The 20,279-nt window shown below is 36.2% G+C and overlaps 1 protein-coding gene across 2 annotated transcripts; it reads right to left on the reverse strand.

Moving 5' to 3' along the window:
• Positions 1–641: 641 nt before the first annotated feature.
• MLC1 (modulator of VRAC current 1) lies at positions 642–20,279 on the reverse strand. 2 transcript variants are annotated; one of them, XM_005244000.3, is made up of 13 exons: positions 20,190–20,279; positions 19,534–19,671; positions 18,674–18,857; positions 16,471–16,560; positions 14,344–14,397; positions 14,152–14,253; positions 8,530–8,631; positions 7,526–7,597; positions 6,941–7,057; positions 5,951–6,007; positions 4,713–4,835; positions 3,121–3,288; positions 642–1,203 (listed from the first exon to the last, which is right to left on the reverse strand). In XM_005244000.3, exons 3-13 carry the CDS (start codon positions 18,851–18,853, stop codon positions 1,129–1,131), a joined length of 1,140 nt encoding a protein of 379 aa, XP_005244057.1. In that variant the 5' UTR covers positions 18,854–18,857; positions 19,534–19,671; positions 20,190–20,279; the 3' UTR covers positions 642–1,128. The 2 variants fall into 2 exon arrangements, with proteins under 2 accessions (XP_005244057.1, XP_027651905.1); XM_027796104.2 differs by lacking the exon at positions 14,344–14,397 and having other exon boundaries at positions 14,152–14,238.

A 20,279-nucleotide genomic window follows, 5' to 3' on the forward strand; every position in this document is an offset into this window, starting at 1 on the left:
GTGAACAGAGGTTGCTGTATAACATGCTCTTAAGAAGAGATGCTCTAAACTTGAAAGAGTATTCTTTATGTATTAAAATGCCATAATAATTGTCAGCTTTCCCAAAACCAAAAGAAAACATGCTAGCATACCTGAAGGGCTCTGCACTGTACGGACCTTTCTCTCTCTGTTTCCTCAGCTAAGAGGTAAGCTTTACAGCACACTCTGAACAAATGATTTGTATTATTTCAGATTAAAAAAGTATGACTTCAAAATCTAGAACCCCTCAAAAACCATCAATAGAACAATTAAAACAGAAAAACAATAAACAACCCACCATTTTGTCAGTAGCTATCTCCGTAGTTAACACCAAAAAAAGCTTACAAACATAGAAATTCTTATAGTGTTCAAAATCTATGTGATCATAACACATAATTCAGCTAGGAGGAAAAGGCAATCTGTATGGGGATATCCCTTTTTAAGGGCTGCCAGGTTATGTTAATTTTAGACATGGGAAAATAAACAAAGGAAAAGTAATATACACAAAAATACATTTGCATATGTGAAAAAAACTCTTCCCCCTTTAACAGTCCAGAAAAGGAAGCTTAATGGGAAAGAATAGTCTGGTTTCATATCTCCAATTAGAATGTCAACCCACATCCTTGAGTTTCCACATAATAATGACTTTTATTTATATAAAAGCAATGAGATGCAAAACAACTTCACAACTCCTACAAAAGTGAAGTATAAGCAAAAATATCAATTGTAACTTGTACTCATAACTTTACAAAAGCATTTATCAGTTACACTGACTGCATAACTGCAGTTGTAACAATCTCTTGCAAATATATGAAGCCTACTATATATTGTCATATTTTACGTTGCCATCAGCATAAATCCATGTGACTCATTACCTTTTTTCTAAAGGTAACTTCTAAAGCAACGCTAGAACACAGATACCAACAGAAAAGACAGACGTGTTAAAAATATTATCAATAAATTTCAAAATTATTAGAAAGGCACATTATTTACTGTGTTATTCCTTAGCTCCTACTGCTGTAGCTATATTGCTGTTTATAAACTTAAAAGTTTTTAAGCCTCAATTCAAACAGGTGATTTACTGTATTGGCTGCATTTGCAGAATCCAAACTACTGAGCCATCTGCACCACAACTGCTTTCCAGGCTTTGTCTTTGTCAAAATCCTTTAAGGTATTATTGGAAACCTAAAAGTAAACAAATTTCAGACAAATGGAAACATGAAACAATGCTTTGGTTAAAAACTGAAGTTCAAGCAAATAAATATCTGACAGAAGCTAGGAGAATGTGAACATGAATAGTTACATTCCGAGCTATTAATATATTCTACACACTGTAAATTACATAGTTCTGTATACTGAAAAGTTTCCATTTATAATATAAAATATAATAACATAAATTATATAATTACTTGAGACATTTGGGTCAAAAAAACTTGGCCAAATGCCTATTTTAAACATGTTACTTGGGACATTTTTTTCAAGATTTTTTCCAAGATGCAACTGAAGGCCTTAGCCCCTTACCTCTAAACCCAAATTAGAAGCAGGCCCCTGAAGCGTCACTGCATGTGTGTAGATAAATCTTAGTTCAAGCAAACTAAGGTCTTGCCTAAGAACACAGACTTCTGAGAAGCCAAAGGGACCTACACCTTAACCTGTATCATTATTCTTGTGTTTAAATACTAAAAGTTAAACAAAAAAGTGTTGCTGTTCCGGAAAAAAGTGCTCCTTTTAGCATTTAATTCACACCCAGTTCTTCAGTGACTCACAAACTAGGAACACTTACATAAAGAATCCCAAAAATAATTCTGCTATGCTTCATCTTTTATATAGAATGTAACTCTCAGGACACAGATGCAGAAAATAAGGAACCTAGGCTGAATTCCCTCAGCAGTCTGAGGGAACATAAGTCCACACCTTCCACGTTCCATTACCAACTGTATAATGATTTGACTGAATTTCAGTCCCTGCTCCCAATGCTTTCTCTCCAGTGCTGTTTCAACACAGACGCTCTTTCTAGGGCAGAGACTGAATCCAGCACGATCTCTTTCTAGTGCTGGGCCATACAGTAAGCATCTAGCTAACATGAGTTACTCTCTCCTAGTCTTCAAGGATTCAGCACTTTGCCCCGTACAGCAGAGGTGAGGAAAGCCTACAGGTACAGTGCTGTGCTAGGAGATGGATGTAGTCAACCTACACAGGCTGAAGAAAGTCAGGTTCCCCCAGCCCCTGAAGTAGCCTTCTAGCCCTGAACGACTATATGGAAAGTGCTAACAATAATACTGGCACCACCATACTCTAAATTAAAGAGTATGTACCAAACCTGTATCTGAAAGGATAGCCTGAACATGTAAGTGCAGGAAGGAAATATCAATTCTGATCTTTCTCACCAACTTTGATAGTGTAGTTAGGACATGGAGAGACCTGGAATTCCAGGCATGCTCCTCTGCACACTACTTCATACTGTCCAGCACAGGTAGCCACTCACTCAGGTTGCCTGTTGTTCCCACACTCCAGGTTCTTAATTCTTCTCTTTAAGTTCTCTAAACTTTGAATGGGATCTGACTTAGTTTAGTAAATCCACTCCCTCACGGCAGGCCTTGGAAAAGTACAACTCTATCGAGTACTCTCATTCCATAGCCCAAAACTTCTGCTCGAGTCAAAAGGGTTAAATCCATTCCTTTCTGGAATGGCTATGTCATTACCAGAACACAGTCATGCAAGGATCATCACCTCTTCTGTAACTTCTTTCTGACATATACATAACAGTTATGGATCTGCATCCTGTGGAGTAGGGCTATCATTTTATCTTAGTACAATGATGAGCCTCATCTGTAATTGGGAGCCCGTAATACAAATAAGAACAAAAGTGGGCTTTAACCTTACAACTGTTCTTCTCATAACGGGACTTTTCACATTTACAGACACTGCATCCACCATGCTCCAGTTATCATTTAGCCAGCAAAATATTATCTCTTTATTACAAAATTCATCAGTGCATTAACATCCTCACAGTTTAACTGTGATCTGAATTAACACGAAACATTACCAAAAAGTCTTTTTAAATACAGATATTTAAATTTTGTAATGGATATAAATACATACCTCTGTTGTTCTGTACTCCTGTTTTTTAACCTGTGATGCTGTCCATGACGAATCATGTAGTTTCATTTTTGTCTTGTAATTTATACACTGTATTACAGTTCCAATAGTAAGGCATGCCTGAATTAGCAGCATCAACATCAGAAGCAAAAGGAGCACATCGTAAGATTGCTGAAAACAGACATGAACATATTGTTAACTACTTGAATAAAATATTTTCTGCCATTCCCACCTCCATATTCTTGAGATTTGTATCTAGATTTAATTTTTTAACTCAAATTATAATTTACAGTTTATTTCAGCATGAATCGAATTAAAATTTGAGGGCCTGAGTTTGCTTAAAGTAGAACAGATCGATAATTTTCAACAAAATGTTAATTTGCCAAATGATCTTTTCCTCTAGCAGAATTGAAGAAACCATTCTCTAAAACACAGAGTCTCACTGCTGGTCTTGATCCGAGCGATGTCACAGCTATGCCTGGGCCTGACCCTTTGCCTTGCTGGCTCTGACCTTGCCCTGCTGACCTGAATTCCTGGAACTGCCTTGCTACTATGGACTTGTCTGGTAATCACTGAACTATTTGCTGAACCTGGTTACCATAGCCAGACCTGCCTTGTTTTTCTCTTTTTGGGTACTGCAGGACTGCGCTCCTTGGCAATGAGGTCACTGCCCTCGTCTGCTTTGCTGTCACCTTCCACTCCACTGTTCACCCTTCTTTGCAGAGCAGCCCACCGTTGCTGCATCCAGACACAAAGTAGCCTAAGAATGTAAGAAATGCTCTGCAGGGTCACACCACTTCCCTACAGTCCAGTCTTGTCTCCAACACCTGCAACAGGAGAAGCTACTTAAAAGAAACATCAAAGCCATGGCTACTTCCCGAGGTCCAACAACACACTATGCTCCTCTAGTATCACAACAGGACCACATACTCAAAAGCTGGTTTTCCAGTCCCTAAGATGTCATTTAATAACCATTTTCCCTCTCCTAAAATTACAAGATTACTTAAGGACTAGGGGGCACTAAAAGTCATTACCCTTACTGACACTATTTTAATCCCCATAAATGGTTCTTTGAACATCATCACAGGTTGCTAAACACATTGATGGTAAAGCCCTAGAAAGCTGTTCAGCAATGCATTGGTAACACTTCATATGAAATGCTTTAAGATTTGTAAACTTTTTTTTTATTCTCTGCCGCAATCCAGGCTTGCTTTGAATGAATCCACGTGTAAGCTTACAATCTCAACTGTTGGCAGACATCCTAAGAAACAGAAAAATGTATTCTTCAAGTAAACCTAGAACCTTTAATTTATATACTACAAATTTATTAAAACCTCAAGGAGTCCAGCAATATTATTTTTACTGCTTCTTTAGAATAGTATCCCATTTTTAAAAAACTTTAATTCCAGGGTAGCAACAGATTTAACATACTTAAAATTGTATCATCAGTTAAATGCAAGTTTTTGAATAATTTCTGTAAGATTTTATTCAATTTTTATCATGCAGTACCTTGTCTTCTTATACTTCCTAATTCATTCTTGTTTTGCTACTGTAATAGATAGATGTTAATTTTACTATTGCATAAAAATACATACTTTAACAGCAGGTGGATAATTTTTAAAGATGTCAACAACTTGCATGATACTGAAGGATAAGTATGCAGAAGCCGTGAACAACAATGGAGAGGTAACACTGCTAATGGCAATCAGGACCTCAACCTAAAAAATAAGATAATACATGTTAAATAAGAATAAAAACAAATTAACACCTTGGTTTGTGAGCTGCATCTCCTTGAAGCAAGCATAACAGAAGTGTGTAAAAGTGTGTGAGATTCAACATATGAAACAAATATTTAAGATCTATCCACACTGCATAGAGATATAGCAGCAAGCTTTGAATAAAACAAGTTTCCAAGCCAAAACACTGTTGTTCTGTAATTCATTTTCCATTTAATATGGATGACGGGGCATTTGTTTGATTTTAAAAGTGCCTTTCATACACAGATAGAGGAAGTAATACCCAACTTAGAGAGCCAGTATAGAAGTATCATTATTTCGTACAAACTGAAGAATAAATGAGAATTCACAGCAGATATTGCAGACTTGCAACCTAAAATAACTATGCAAATAAATTTGAGTGCTTTGAAGCAAATTTATTGCCATACAATAGCAGCCTTATTTTCATTCAAATAGCATCCCTACTGGATCAATTTCTGACTTCAGTTGTGGTCACACATCTTTACTGACTTAAAATATGGTTGCATCACTATTACTTAGAACAGATGTTTTAAGGAGGTTTAACTACACATCTGGCACAGTCAAGGAATAAATACACTCTGCTGAATATTCTCAGTCATTGTCACTAGTCATGCAGATGAGAAACTTGTTCAAAATAGGATCTAGGTCCAGTGCAGCCTGCACACCTGATTTTCTTCTTTCAGATACCACAGCTCATAATGAAAGGAGAATGGAACAGAAAGGACCTCAGCTCAGAAGCACGAAATTAGTTCTGGGCATGCCATATGAGGTATGTTGTTTTCCTACAGTAATATCCATTTGCAAGGAACCAGTAAGAAAACAAGCAGACAAACAAAAAAACCCCAATAAACAGTCCTTTGAATGCTTTTCTAGAATTGCTGGAACTAAGTTCCCGAAGGGCCTACTGGATTTCTTTTTAGGAATACCAGCTTACACTCATGCTACATATTTCTGTCACATTTTGTAGAAATAACTAAAAACAAGTGAATGAATATGAGTAGTGTCCACTATCACAGGCAGGCTTTCTTAGTATTATTCCACGCTAATGACGAAATCCAAGAATTTTACACACTTACCAGACATTTACTTGGATATTCAGCAGCTACATGACTTGCAATAGCACTTGGAAAGCACTAAACAAAAAAGCATAACAAAATAGATATTTACCTACTTTAAAAATTACAAAAATTACAGTTGAGTTATAGTGATTCCCACTAGGCACAGGTCACATTCTAAATTTCCTGAAAAGACAAAACTGTATAGACTTACTATGACAGATTAGTCAAATGGAAATATAACTAATATAACTAATCTTCTTGTAACTTGCATTTAATGAGTATCACGTATTAAACCTACACATACTGAAATACAATTATTTTCAAGATCTGACAATTCTAGAGAAAAACCTAATGAACCCCACTGAATTTTGTGAATTCTGAATGCTGAAAAAACTTGTTTATGATCTTTTTTTCCACTTCATGCTCAGGGATTTTCCAGGCATAGGAGCCACAGGTAAACCTGATGTTTATTGTCTTCTTTCTCAACTGGTTGAATTTGTGGCTGGCAGGTAGCACAGCATCCTGCATGAATCCTCTGCTCCTAGGTACAGGCTGTTACTAGTGACAAGGATTACCAATCACAGTCTCAGACTTTTAAGATAGTTATGGCTGACAGGCTAAAGATGTTTCTATGGATTCTACCATGCTGAAACTAAACCTTTTATTTTGCAGCCTGAAACATTCTAAAACCTAGGACTTAGTTGACAAGGCATTTCACTTTTAATACCCTTGTTTATTACCCATTTCCATTTTACAAAACTGAAGACTGAAAACGTATCAGAACATTTTATAAGAACCAAAGTACTGTAAATCAAAATAGAACATGCATATTGCATAAATATATTAAGTAAATTGAAGTGCTAATTCATTTGCTAAACACCAACTGCCAGTTAGTATTCGGGCCAAAAATATATTCCAGTAGGGAGTGGAAAAATGAAAAAGTTAAAAAAAAGGAGAAAAATATCTAAGACTTTTTTTAGAAGAGTACCTTCATTTTGAACTACTTACAGCAACTAAGATCCAAAAGAATGTTACTGAAAGGTATGGACCTGAGACTAGAACATCCATATTCAAAGCAATTATTCCACCAAATACTGATGAAATTCCAATAATCACCTCAATTACCTAAAACAAGGAAGATCACACAAATTATTAACAGTGCATTTGAACACCAAATTTCCTATTTGCATATAAAAAGGAACTCACTGGAAGGAAAAAATGCATTTATGCTATTAGCTATACATGAAGTCTATGTTTTTTCAGATCTAAAATATGGTAAAAATCAAGCTAGTTAAGGGAAAACAAGATCAGCTTCATTATATGTATTTATGCTCTCATTTATTAGCTCCACTGAATAGCAGTTCAGTTTATACTATTTATCCTTAAGTCACTGAGTAGTCTCTTTCCTATTATATATGGCAGTTACCATTTATCTTGCAATATTCTAAAAGGAAACATTTTAAGATATATCTCTCTTTCCTGTCTTTATCCTTTCATCTCTTACCTACACTGATCTCCTGGCTTTAAAAAAGTTTAGCACTTAAAAAGTGAAAGAACAAATTAATTTAATGAAAGAAACAACATTTTTCTTACTGAGTATGACTTCAGAATTCGAGTAGGAAAGCTGACGTTGCTCAAAACGATGGTACTGTCATATGCAGTATTCTAGAGGGGAATAAAAAAAGGCATGATCAAAAAACCACACAAAGCAATACATTTCTTTCTAATATCCTGTACAACTTGTTACAGATCCTAACAGTGGCTGCAATGTCTGGTTGGCCCATCAGAGCTGACAGTGACATGCTACAGTGTTCGCCAGTGTCAGCAGACCACATCAATCACATTAAACACAAATGAGTTGGTCACAGATTAGCTGTTATACAAGCACCATTCAACAATGAAATATGGTCATCTTGTCTCCCCTTTCCACCTTCAAAATATATACTTTTTTCCTGAGCCTTCAGATTTTACTGATGTGGACAAACAGTAACTGAAGGAGGACAGCACACTATACGAAGCAAGCAATACTTCCACGGAATACAAAATGTTACAGCATGGTTGCTTCATTATTACCTGAAATAAGTACTGTTGTAGAAAAATGAGGGTGGATTTGGAAGAGCACTTGTGACTAAACAAATTTTTTTCTATAGCTTCAAATTCTGAAACCAATATTCATTGTCCAGATACTACCAAATCAGCATACAGGACAAATACTTTCTCCACCTCAGGCTTCAAGATGGCATTGCTCGCATACATACAAGTCATAGTATTCTAACGTATCAAACATCATTAAGCTTTGCAGAACAAAACAGAAATAAAACACTTGCCATGCCTGTCCATAAGATACTCAAACCCTGTGCTGCATAATTGCAACTGGTCATTATGCAGCAGGCCCATTGCACTCTAAAAGATAAAAGAGTCTACTACTGTTTAGTATGGTACTTTCATTTATCGTTCAAATCTAGTTCTACCATATAATATGAACTTATATACTGGCACTGCCAGTAACTTGTCAATGTATTTAATACAGGAAAAATCAAGTATTTTTTAACACCAAACAAAAGAAAAAAACATTTTTAATCCTTAAAGTTACCTACTTTCTTTCTTGCGCAGCAATCTTCAGTAGACCTAGCTGAAATTATGACAGTAGTTGCCATGAAGATTTCCAGCAGAATAAGTAGAATCAAGTTGAAATTTATCTGTCAGTAAAATCCCAGACATAAATGGGTTACATCTTCCATATTAAAAATAAAGGAGGGGGTGGGATCTAGCAGGATCCAGCAGGCTGTCTATTTTCTGTGACATTTAGACATATCAATTAATTAGAGACCTTGTTAACTGTTTTCTTGGTTCTTGCTGAATTTCTAGGACAACACTTAGCTGTCTACATAATACTCAGAATGCCTAATTAAAAAAGAATAATTTATTTCATTTATGGGAATAGTCTGCCTGAAGATTTTATCACTCTCTTCCAGAAGAGATTTAATGACAAGGGCATGATTGCTAGGTATGTTTGCATTTTGCAGGACCTTCCATGTGAAACCAGAACACTGCAGCAAATGATGGAAAATTCACAGGAGCAGAAAGCGGACAAACAAGAGCAAGCCTGACTAGCCCGGGGCAAAGGCAATCCACTGGTGCAGCAGGGGGGGAAGGAGGGCCACAGCCTCCCAACCCCTGTGCTGCAATCCAAATGGTACGATACAATATCTAATACTGAATGAAAACACAATCCATAGAACTGGGCCAAAAATCCTAACTCTTGTGCTCTACATAATGCTAGTAGAGCACTGACAAACACTTCATAGTTTAATAATTCTTGCAGGTCTAACAGACAACATGATTGTGTAAAAACCTGGAAGCTGCCATTCCTCCTGCCATTGCACATCTTCAAGAGACAAGTAAGTGAATGTAATACTTATAATTTCTCATTGGTTCCTTATTATCTCATGAAAAGAGGTAGATCACTACTCTACATGGGAATGATTCAGAATCATTTTCCAGAGGCACACAAGATCAGCAGAGTGGATCTCCCCTTCTTGTCTTCAAAAGCAACATGTTTTTCCACTGGCAGCCCAAGAAAACATTTGGAAAACATCTGGTCAGGCTGTTGGGCAAAGCACCATTAGTTTAGGGAGAAATTACTCCTTTCAGAACCTGTACAATTATAGCAAACCATTGTTCAAGGACTTGGAATTATATTGTTCCCTCATGTCAGACCTGCTTTGTAGATAAACAAATCCCGTTTTTTCTCTGACATGTATCTTGAAGCACAGGTTTTTTGAAAAAGATCATAAGTGGCAGATTTGAGAGGCTTTTTTTGGGCACTGAAATTCATCCATCTCAGGAAATCATAATTGGAACTACGTGCCTTGCAGTACAAAACAGACTGTACAGTTGCACTAGAGCCACAAACAGCAATAAATGTCACAGTGGTAAGCTTCTAGGGAAAGTGCTAGCATGAAGAATAAAGACATTATTTGGCAAAAGATGAGGTGTCAAACATGCAGCCTGCAGAACAATTTAATACAGCCTGTAAATTCCCATGATTTTGATGTGTTTTGACACATAGCGCTGGTACTGATGTGAGCTAGCAAGGCCACACTACACATTGTAACACCAAGTAGATGTATAAGTTTGAGTCCAGAAGCACTGTAACTACATTGATGGACTCATTTAGTGCTAGGTATAAGAAGTAAATAACAGTAATTGTAAAAGTAACAGTAAATAAATTAGATTTTTTTAATTTAACTTTTATCTTTCCAGTATGTTTTTTCTGATATGACATGTCTAGAATATCAGATAGAGCCTTCCACTCAAAATTAATTAAATACCTCTAGATCAAATTAAAAATATCTCATCTCCAGTTTTGAAGTTTAGATGGTTTTGTTATTTTATTTTTTAAAAAGAAATACAGCTAAAGCTATTAGTAACTACCTTTTTGTACTATCGGTAACAATGGGAAATTTAATGTCAGGTTTCTAAGCACTACAGAAACTTCTCCCTGCAATTGCCACTGTACATAGAATCTATCGCCAGACACAGAAAACCAAGTAAGCTGTGTCCTTAGTCCTCTTCCATGACTAAGGAATGTGCAAGTGCAACTAGGTAGAAACTAGTAGATTAGCACAACTTTAATCCAATTTTCTCTGAACCTGCACCAGGTATTAAAAACATGATTCACTGAAACAGTACGAAAGGGTTGAATTAATTTCAAGATTGAATAATCTGAAGTTCAATACAGTTGCTTAAATGCAGACTTTTACCATGATTTAAGATATCCTGCAGATGTTTCAAGACATCTGCACAGGTCTGACAAATAATGACAGAGAACCTAAAGGACACTGATGCCCTCTTGGGCCAGCAGCTGAAGCAAGGCAGAACAAGTCAGCACATACCTAACTGATACACGCTCTTATAGTTAGGTAACCAAATCAAGCACTGACACCCCAGTATCTGTGTGCACCCACGCTGCCTATGCTTCCACTACTGCTAGTGGAGACCTACTCTATACAGACAAGAGAGGAAACCCCAAAAGCTACTGGGCCAACCAGTCACTAGAGGCAGGGTTCAATTATACTGGCTGCTAGTGCCACTTGAAATACTCAAGCATATTGAATGTGCCTACATGACTGGGTTGTATGACACGGGACTGATGGGAGACTCTCGCTCACCTAGAGTAGAAGCAGCAGTCAAGCAGAGTATCTCACAGCACTTTCAAAATAAGAGATGTCTAAGTTCAGGCCAGGGAATCCTGTCTTAGCCATCTATGCTGAGGGAAACAAGATTGTACTGCAGGGTCCCAGTAACTGGATCATCTTAACTACAATGGAGGTACAGACACTCAACTTGCAAGGAGACAAGATATGTATATACTCAATATGGAGTTAATTTAAATCCTGTTCAAGATCTGAACACTTTCAGTTGTGGTGGCCAGCATGCACAAGGTTCCACTCATTTCTGTCCATCAGGCTTCTTACTCTGAGAACTGGGAATGAACAGAGTTGCAGCAGTGGCAGTTTGCATCTTTTACATATTGTATCCTTCATGTTGATAGCATACTAACCACAGAACTGCACCCTGCTGGAGTGGTGTCACAGAGTCTAGAGCATGGCTTGTATCTTGCATTCCATTTATCTGTCTAAAGTAATTTTGTGGAGTTATCCATCAACATGAGTAACACTAATGAGAATTACCCAGGTCCTTTATAAAGGCGTGGGGGTGGGGGTTTTAAATGTGAATTGTCTTAATTGGATAAACTTACCCTTTTTATGAGTCTTACTGCTTTTAAACCACTGGCAGTGATTTTGCATCAGACCTAGTATTATTTTCTTGTGCCGTTTCCCATGGGAGGGAAAATAAATATGATGGTGAAAGAACAGTTAAAGAAATGGTATTCTACATTTTCTTTGTACAACATGGGTAATGGAAAACAGCTGGCAGCAAGCTGACAAACAGTGAGACTGTCCCACTGAAACCACTGTCCTTCAAAAAGGAGAGCAAGTCAGCACCATGAATAACTCTTAAGACAGAAAGGTTCAAGAAAGCTTCAGAGTCAGCTTTGTACGGTTATCCTGACTTATCTTTATTCAGTGATCAATGACATAGTATGGACATGTAATAGGCAAGTGAAAATAATTAAAACCACATAACTAAGGATGTCTTGTGGATATGATTGTAGATAACTGACATTTGGCAAAGAAAGAATTTGCCTTGTTATAAATTTAGTGTTTGTCACTTATACTTTCCCAGTCTGATATAATCTCTTTTTTCAAATGGTTTGATCTGCCTTGAAAATACGAAGTCTGTTAATATTTTATAATAGAAACCGCCAATTTTTATGCAATCTAAAAACTACTCACTTCAAAAGTATGCTGCAAGTGAAATTAAGTTTTTACACATAGGGCCAGCTCAAAGCTTCTCAAGAGCATAAGGAAAATTGATTTTATCACATGGGGCTCATGACAAAATAACTATTGTGGTGGCAAAATGAGTCCCTTGGGCCAACCTTTCCTGGGCAAACATAGCCCTCCACTGTCTCAGCACTGTGATCCTGTCTACCAGGAATGCAAAGTGTCTGGTAGTGTCCAATGACACTTCTCTGCTGTTTTCACTCAGAATACTTGGACTGCTTTCTAATACTTGAACTCTCTACCAAGAAAGGAAGAGAAAAGTCTATACCCCCATGTCTTGTACATAATTCATTCAGCTCTAACTGCCTAAGTCACTTGAGGGGGCAAATACATGCAGGAACTGCTACACTAGCAAAAAGCTAGCAAAGGCTGTGCAAAGAATTGACTGCTATAAACTCTCCCAAGATAAACACAGCACCCAGGGGGACTTGACACTGTCCCATCAAACACAGAGCAAAACTGACCACATCTAAAGCCAGTACTACTTGAATTCAAGTGATCTGACTGTCCAGAGTGTTAAATCTCCACAGCTCTGAGTGACTGCAGTACTCCATCTTTCTGAAAGTCAGGCCAGCTGCACAGAAATGTGAAGCTAGACTTCATTACTTAATTTAAAAAGTAGGTTTGAAAGTATTGGCCTAATATACTGCACTTTCCAAGTGAAAGTAAACACAGTTTAGAGGTTCAACATTTGTGAAATATGGAGCTCACCAGATGTTACTAAAATAGTATAGATAACTCCAAAGCAAATTATCTCTGCACTACTTTTCTATTAGAAAACTTTTGTCACTAATTCAGATCTGCTATATTATTATAGGGAGTCATTATTAGTGCTGAGCTGTTAGTATCACAATAGCCGATATAATAGTGGGAAAAGAACTGAACCATAACATGATAGCAGTCATTAACCTTCACACAAAATGTATGACAGAGTTGTACTGAGCATAGCTATTCTGTGATAGTCTATTATGAATATTCATCAATGGTAACAGTAATACCTTATGTAGTATATAGGTCTCAGAACATTTTACCGCAGGAAAAAAAAACAAAACCAAAACCACCCTATAGTTCTACTGTTTGGCTTAAACTACCAAAGACAGATGTTAAAAGGTTGTGACTCAAAACTAATGAACTTTTCCCAGCATGAAATATGTGTGCTTCAAATGACATAACTGCTGCATTCTCTCTGTTGATGATGTATGAGAAAAATAGTCATCAAAAGTTTCTTTCCTGATGGCCTCAAGCATACTAGCCATTAAAGAAGATCTAGGAAAGGATTATACTTAATCTCATGATGAAATTTCCTAGCAGAGGCACTGTTTGGGACACCTCCTCATTTCAGTACGATTTAACCCTAAAAGCTGGCTAATCTACAGGTGAGGAGTAATTAATTTTCAATTCTCTCTTCTGATGCTGCTCTTTCAAAAAAAAACCACAACAAAAAACTGGCCGCAGTCAACAGAAAAATAAACAGTCAGTTGATGAAACTGGATCACTTTTGAAGATCTAATGCATGTTTTTGAACTTCGAATACAAGAAGACAGGAAAGTAATTTCCATATTAATCTCTAAGTTAGTTGTCCCATGTATCTTTTTAGCCATTTAAGTTTTCATCTCCGATGTCAATTTTCCAGTCTTGTCTTACTCAGAAAAGTAAAGCTACTGCTAGATGATATTTCCTCACAGACTAAGTAGGAATACTGGGGTATTAACAGCAATGTAATTACATGTGATCACCACCCACCTCACCCCTTCTATTTTTTTTAACAAAGATAAATGTAGCATAATTAGTGTCTCAGTAACTTACATTTATAGCTGATGGATTGAGGACAAGTTTGCATCCAAACCAAATTAAACACGTTGTTGTAACAGCAAATGTAGAGACAAACAGAATCTGAAAATTGGGTATCTGAAAAACAATTTCAAAATGGGTTTCTCTCTCATGGTAACCCCAGAGGGGGAAAGAAAGATATAACTGCCAATAAAATCTTATACTTACCACATTAATTTTATTCCTTGCTATAGCAAAGCTCACAACTGCTGAAGGAATACACTGGGGAAATTAAGAGAGAAGACTAATGGGATATTCTGCACAAAAAATTTGACATATATATGTATTTCTATACATGTAATTTATTTGGTCTAAATTCATATTTCAGTTAACTTAGACAAACAGAAGATCAGAAACTCTGAGAGAAGTCTGTCACTCTTGTACAAGCTCATTAATTACAATTGGTATCTGAGGATTACAAGAGGTTTTAAATATGCCTTCCATATCCCTCAATTTTGACTAGCTACCCAGCACAAGTGATGAGTAAAAGAAAGTCTTTCATGCCTTTGTTAAATTAACTCTAGAAGGCCTGAGATCCTTAAGCAGAACAAGACAAACACTACTGCCAAACTGGGCCTCCACATTCTTTCAAACAGACAAAGTCATGGTTGCATAAACTAAAATTTGGCCAGTCTCAATACAGTTCTGAAGAACTCCATAAAAACTGATCTGTTGAGTCAAATTACACCTTAAGAACTGTGCCTGGGATCTCCACTATGTTCACCAGGAACTGTGTTTCTATAGTTAAGGGCAGAGCTAAATGGTAAAATCATGCATAAGTGGAAAGTTTCACAAAGTAATTTCTCTATCCCTTAGCTGTTCCCCACCACCATAGATATGGTACATGTACAGATCCAGCTGTTTTACACAAATACATAATGTTACAACATACTAATAAGCAAAATAAAAATATACTCAACTAAAATTATTCTAAACATTTTCATGTTAAATAATGAACCATGTAACAAATGCTGTGTTTCTTTTATCTTTTAAAGACAGAAGTTCTAACTATCTTTTCAAACATCTGCACACTGATGGCTTAACAATGGAACCACTATAACTGGATTACTAACGACATTTAGAACTCTTGGTAGCACTTCCTTAACACCTAAATGACCTGTATTTAACATAATTAAAACATCCTTTTATGTCCTGGATACCCTAGAGTCCCTAGAACACTACATGACCATGTTGATGCAACTGAATCCTACTACTAGTCAAGATGGTTAAAATAGTCTAGAAAGCAACTCAGCTCATGCTAAAATAGACATACAGTAGTCAGTTAGCTACACAGCTCTCTAGGCCCTTCCAACTGTATTGACTCCATTATCTGAAGCAGCAGCTCTAACACCTTGCTCACATACAGACACCCAAACGTACACAACTTTATCCACGGCAAACCATGCAAACCCAATGTGAGAGCAAGACCTCTGGAAATTCTCAATAAATACAAAATTAAAAGAGACAAGATCTGGGGCAGAAAAAGAGACATCTCAGTAATTAAGATTAATGTCGCAGAGAATAACACAAAGATACTAACTTTAAAAACTGTTTCAACTTTATTCTAACACCTCTAGCAGAAACAAGTGACAACTCATTCATAGAAAAACTCCTGGGACTTGTTTAAAGCAAAGCATTAGTCTTGCACCTAACTTAAAACAAATAGGCAAGTCATGAGAATAATGATAGAACAGAATCCTGCCATGAACAAACCAAGTACATCAGACTCATCTTATGCACATAGATCTAAAATGTAGATCAAGCATACATAATACATATATAAAAAAAAAAATCTCCCTAAAAATACACTAAAAAAAGACTGGACTTTGGAAAACAACAGATACCTTTAATGCATATTTTACTAATAAAATAACAGTATTCAAGAGAAGTCTGCTCAGCACCTGGAGATTATCGCAAAATAAAATGAAAAAGTAATACTTTGAAATACAATCTGAAATACATTCTGATAGCATTTAGCCAGGAAATTCCCCAAATGCATAACAACGCAAATTTTCTTAAAATCAAGCACAGAAATACTGTTCATGCAGATAATTACAGCATGCCAGTGGTGAGCTGGTTAACAAAAATGGTAGCACAAACCAGTTGTCTTTACGACATCTGCTATTCCCTTAGCAATGGGATGAAAACCCATTTAATGAACTGTTAAATATAATTAAATCTTCCACGAAGAAAGATAGTAGTAGAAAGACAGAATAAAAGACAATAAACCCACAAAAATTATTTATGATTGATTTTGCTGTCAAACAGCCACAGAAAACAATTAAGAATGCTTACTGAACCTGCTGCACAACGTAAATAATCCATTTCAGATGGAAAAATATTTCCCAGATATAGTGAAAATCCAGAAGTAATAAGGAGGCAAGTCTACAAAGCAAGAAATAAGAGAAATTAATACAAATAAAAATATTTTTAAAAGCAATTAGGCAGACAGAAATCAGTAATTCCTTTCAAATTAAGCTACTGATGAATATTTAATAATGCAGTCTTTGTGTGATTAATTTTGAAGAAAAATTTCAAAACATGCTGAGTTCTGAAGATGCCCTGCTGGTTACCAAGACTTAATACTGAACACTATAATCATGTTTGAATCAAGCATTGTGCCCTGACTTAGCAAATACCTAATAAAATGCTCAAAAGGTAATTGCAGTGTTCGGTGGTAAAAATGTTTCAGAAACATCAACTAAGCCTCTACTTTGCATTCTCTGCTTGGCTCCTCCAACATTCATTACACATATGGGCAGGTGGGCACACCAACTAGAACATAGTAACAAAAATAGTACTATGATACATTAATGAAGGTTCTTCCCCCTTCCACACTCCCGCCTCCCTCCAAACTTTCTTCCTGCTTTGGTTCAGTGGCACACTCATAACGTCCAATTCCTCTTGTTCCCTTGCTAACTATTCTATTTATTTCATAATTATCAGTTACAGCCTCAGCAATAAATGATTAGTGTATTCTACTAACATTTTTTGGTTTTGCTTGTCATTCCTCTGAGTAGGCATTTCTTTGAAGGGGCAGGGGAAGATGAGAGACAGAATGGCTCTTTTGTTCTAACTGGGTATTTTTGTCATGTTACAAAATTATGGGGGTCTTTGAAAAGTCCTTGCCAAAAAATGACAGAAAATAAGGACAGAGAATTCTGGCAGACTGGATGAACAGCACTTAAGAGAACACAACTTGAAATTGTGCTTGAAGCATGTTGAATTGCTCTCGCACAAGAACAGCCCAACTAGCAGCCACTTTGAAGTCACTCGACCACTCTACAGTTTGCAACTGCTCCCTAAAGTGGATGGTTCTGTTCACTATGACTTTGTTGCCCAGCATACAGACACCCCTTTCTGGACAACGTCTTTTGAAAGAGTTGAGAGAGATTAACCACTACAATACTTGGGAGAAAAATCTAATTGGAGTTTATTGAACTAGTTTATTAATAAAATTGCTTTTTCATTTATTCATGAAATTCATACTTCTTGATAATATGACTGCAGCAAATTATCATTAAACATTAGTATCTCAAATCATTCACAACTCCTCATTAAAAAGGAAAAATCTAATTACAGACAGTTGTCCTTTTTGACAATTAAATCTGAGAAAATTTAATGCAAAGAAAGCCAGCTCTTCTGCTGCTCTCTCTTTATGTAACAGTGCATCTGAAAGGAAATCCAAATTTCACAGATTGCCAGAAAGGAAAAAATGTTCAGCTGTTGCCATGAAAATAGGGCAATACTTTAATTTACTGCGCAAAACCAAGTAATTACCGTATTAACAGTGAAATATTTTTAGCTCTTAGTAAAAGTACTTTTCAAAACACATGACCTGACAGAAAAAAGATCAAGTTCTAATTGCTATAATTAAGTTTAATTAGCTTGGCTCAGAACATGAAGAAGCATATGTACATGCAAGATCAGTGTCCTATGATGCTAGCAGTGACACAAAAGTTCAAATCACGGTGACATTCATTTAAGAAACTCAAGTATAGACCTCACTGTATGAATATTCTATCAAATAAATACATGACTATTGAACCCTGAAAGGTGAATGTGGCAATTAAGTACCATATATATTTTAATGCCAAAATGCTACCATGGTAAGTAAAGTACTTTTAACAGTTAAAAAATCTTAAAAGAATGCATATGATCAGGACACTTTACACCCTTTACCAAAATGCACTGTTTATACATACATGTGGGTTGATATTTACCACTGCCACACTTATTATTGTCCGTTATGCTATACGATTAAAGACAAAAATCAGCCTTCATATTGCATCTTTGATTAGTGCAGAATTATCCACAGAACACCATTAGTCAATTAAGTGTTACATTCTAAATTTGCTAAACATGTTCCTTCCTATACAAATATTTACATCTAATACTATCAGCGATGAAATTCTGAGTCCCCAGTGTGAAACAATAGATTAGTGGGCACTAAGACCTCACCTACATTTTCAAATTCTGTATCATTTAAAGTACTTACTCCCATCAGCAAAGAAAAGATCCATGTTCTGTAACTAAAGCAAGGATGCAGCCTTTTTGATAGCTGAAGGTCACTGGATTTGATATCTGGTATATAATTTCCATTCTCCTGTTTTCCCCGCTCCAAAGTTGGCATCCTGTCATAGCTAAATTCTTCTCTGTAACCTTCTTCCCTGGTCATAACACTTCACAAAGGCAATTAAAAATAGAAACACAAATGATGAAGAAAAAGCAAAAATATAATTTAGATCCTTCACATGCTTAGATCCGTGCTCAACTAGGTTTTTGTCTATTTAAGACAAAATAAATGAAAGCAGTATTTATTAGTGAGCTTATTTACATTTCAAAATATGTAAGCATTCTAACAACTTACTTGCATACAATAAGCAAATTACATAGCTACAGTTCATAATAGTACAATATAAATGCAAACAAAATGAAAGTCTGTGTATGTATGATACCTCAATGGACTTTTATTTCAAGATCTAAAAACCATTTTTGGAGGTGTTTAGTTTGAGGGTAACTCTACAACCAAAGCAGAAGTCTTTCTTTTCTTTTAACTCTAAGATAAAAAAGGTGTTTAAACACATTTGGAAATTAACTTCCATTTGATTTTAACACTTCTTATCAGGTATCTAAAACGACAGACTTCACTAAGAGTCTGATGAACTTATATAAACCGAGTAACTCAGCGACAGCAAACTGTTTCTAATTTACCCGGTATCAACCATTTCTCAGGTTCACTTAGCCATTTTTTCTTCATCTCACTACTTGCCAATCTGTTCAAATACCTTGAGGAGTATCTTATATTAGAACTAAGTTACTGCAGATTTTTCAACAATTAAAAACCTTCATGCTTACCTTCAATTGAAAAGTTAACTGTCAGTTTAAAACAGTCTTGTGAAGACAGCTGCCTGTACACTTTGTGATATTCTCACCGTTCACTGAGTCATGCCGTCTTTGAAAAGTTCCCCCTTAGACTTTGGCTTTCAACAACATCTATTCAGATATGGAACAAAAGCACAGCAAAAACTTCAGTTAAGCCAGGGAACAGGGAAATGCCTCCTGAATTTTAATTAACAGAACACACTAGAAAATGACTGTACTACATTCTCATAGGACTGCTTCCAAATCAGACCAACAAATTAAAAAAGTTTCAAGTCTCTTTTTTTACTGGAGTACTACCCCTTACATCGCATCTTAAATAGAACTTTCTTCACAATTTACCAGTTTAAGTTATTATAATAGCCAGTGATAACAATATTCAACAATCTAGTTCTTGTATCAAAACAACAAAAGCTACTTATAACGCAGTATTCTAAAATACCTAAAATAAACTACACATAAAAATTCAAGTATCCCAACAAGCTGCAAGGTTAGAAAGTTAGAGGTTAGAAATCTATCAAGAATATTATCTTCACTGTAGAACTCTTCACTATCTTTTTCTGCTAATCCTAGTTATCTAGAGTGTTCAGATAAACCCTGCACACTTCAATCAGGCTGACATGCATACTTACAGAACACCGTGATTACTGAACTACATATTTTAAATCTAGCAAGCAGCAGTGACACACAATGGCCAGTGCACATTGGATCCAGTCCTCCTG

This window comes from Falco peregrinus, chromosome 6 (genome assembly GCF_023634155.1).
Source record: "Falco peregrinus isolate bFalPer1 chromosome 6, bFalPer1.pri, whole genome shotgun sequence".
Classification (NCBI taxonomy): domain Eukaryota; kingdom Metazoa; phylum Chordata; class Aves; order Falconiformes; family Falconidae; genus Falco; species Falco peregrinus.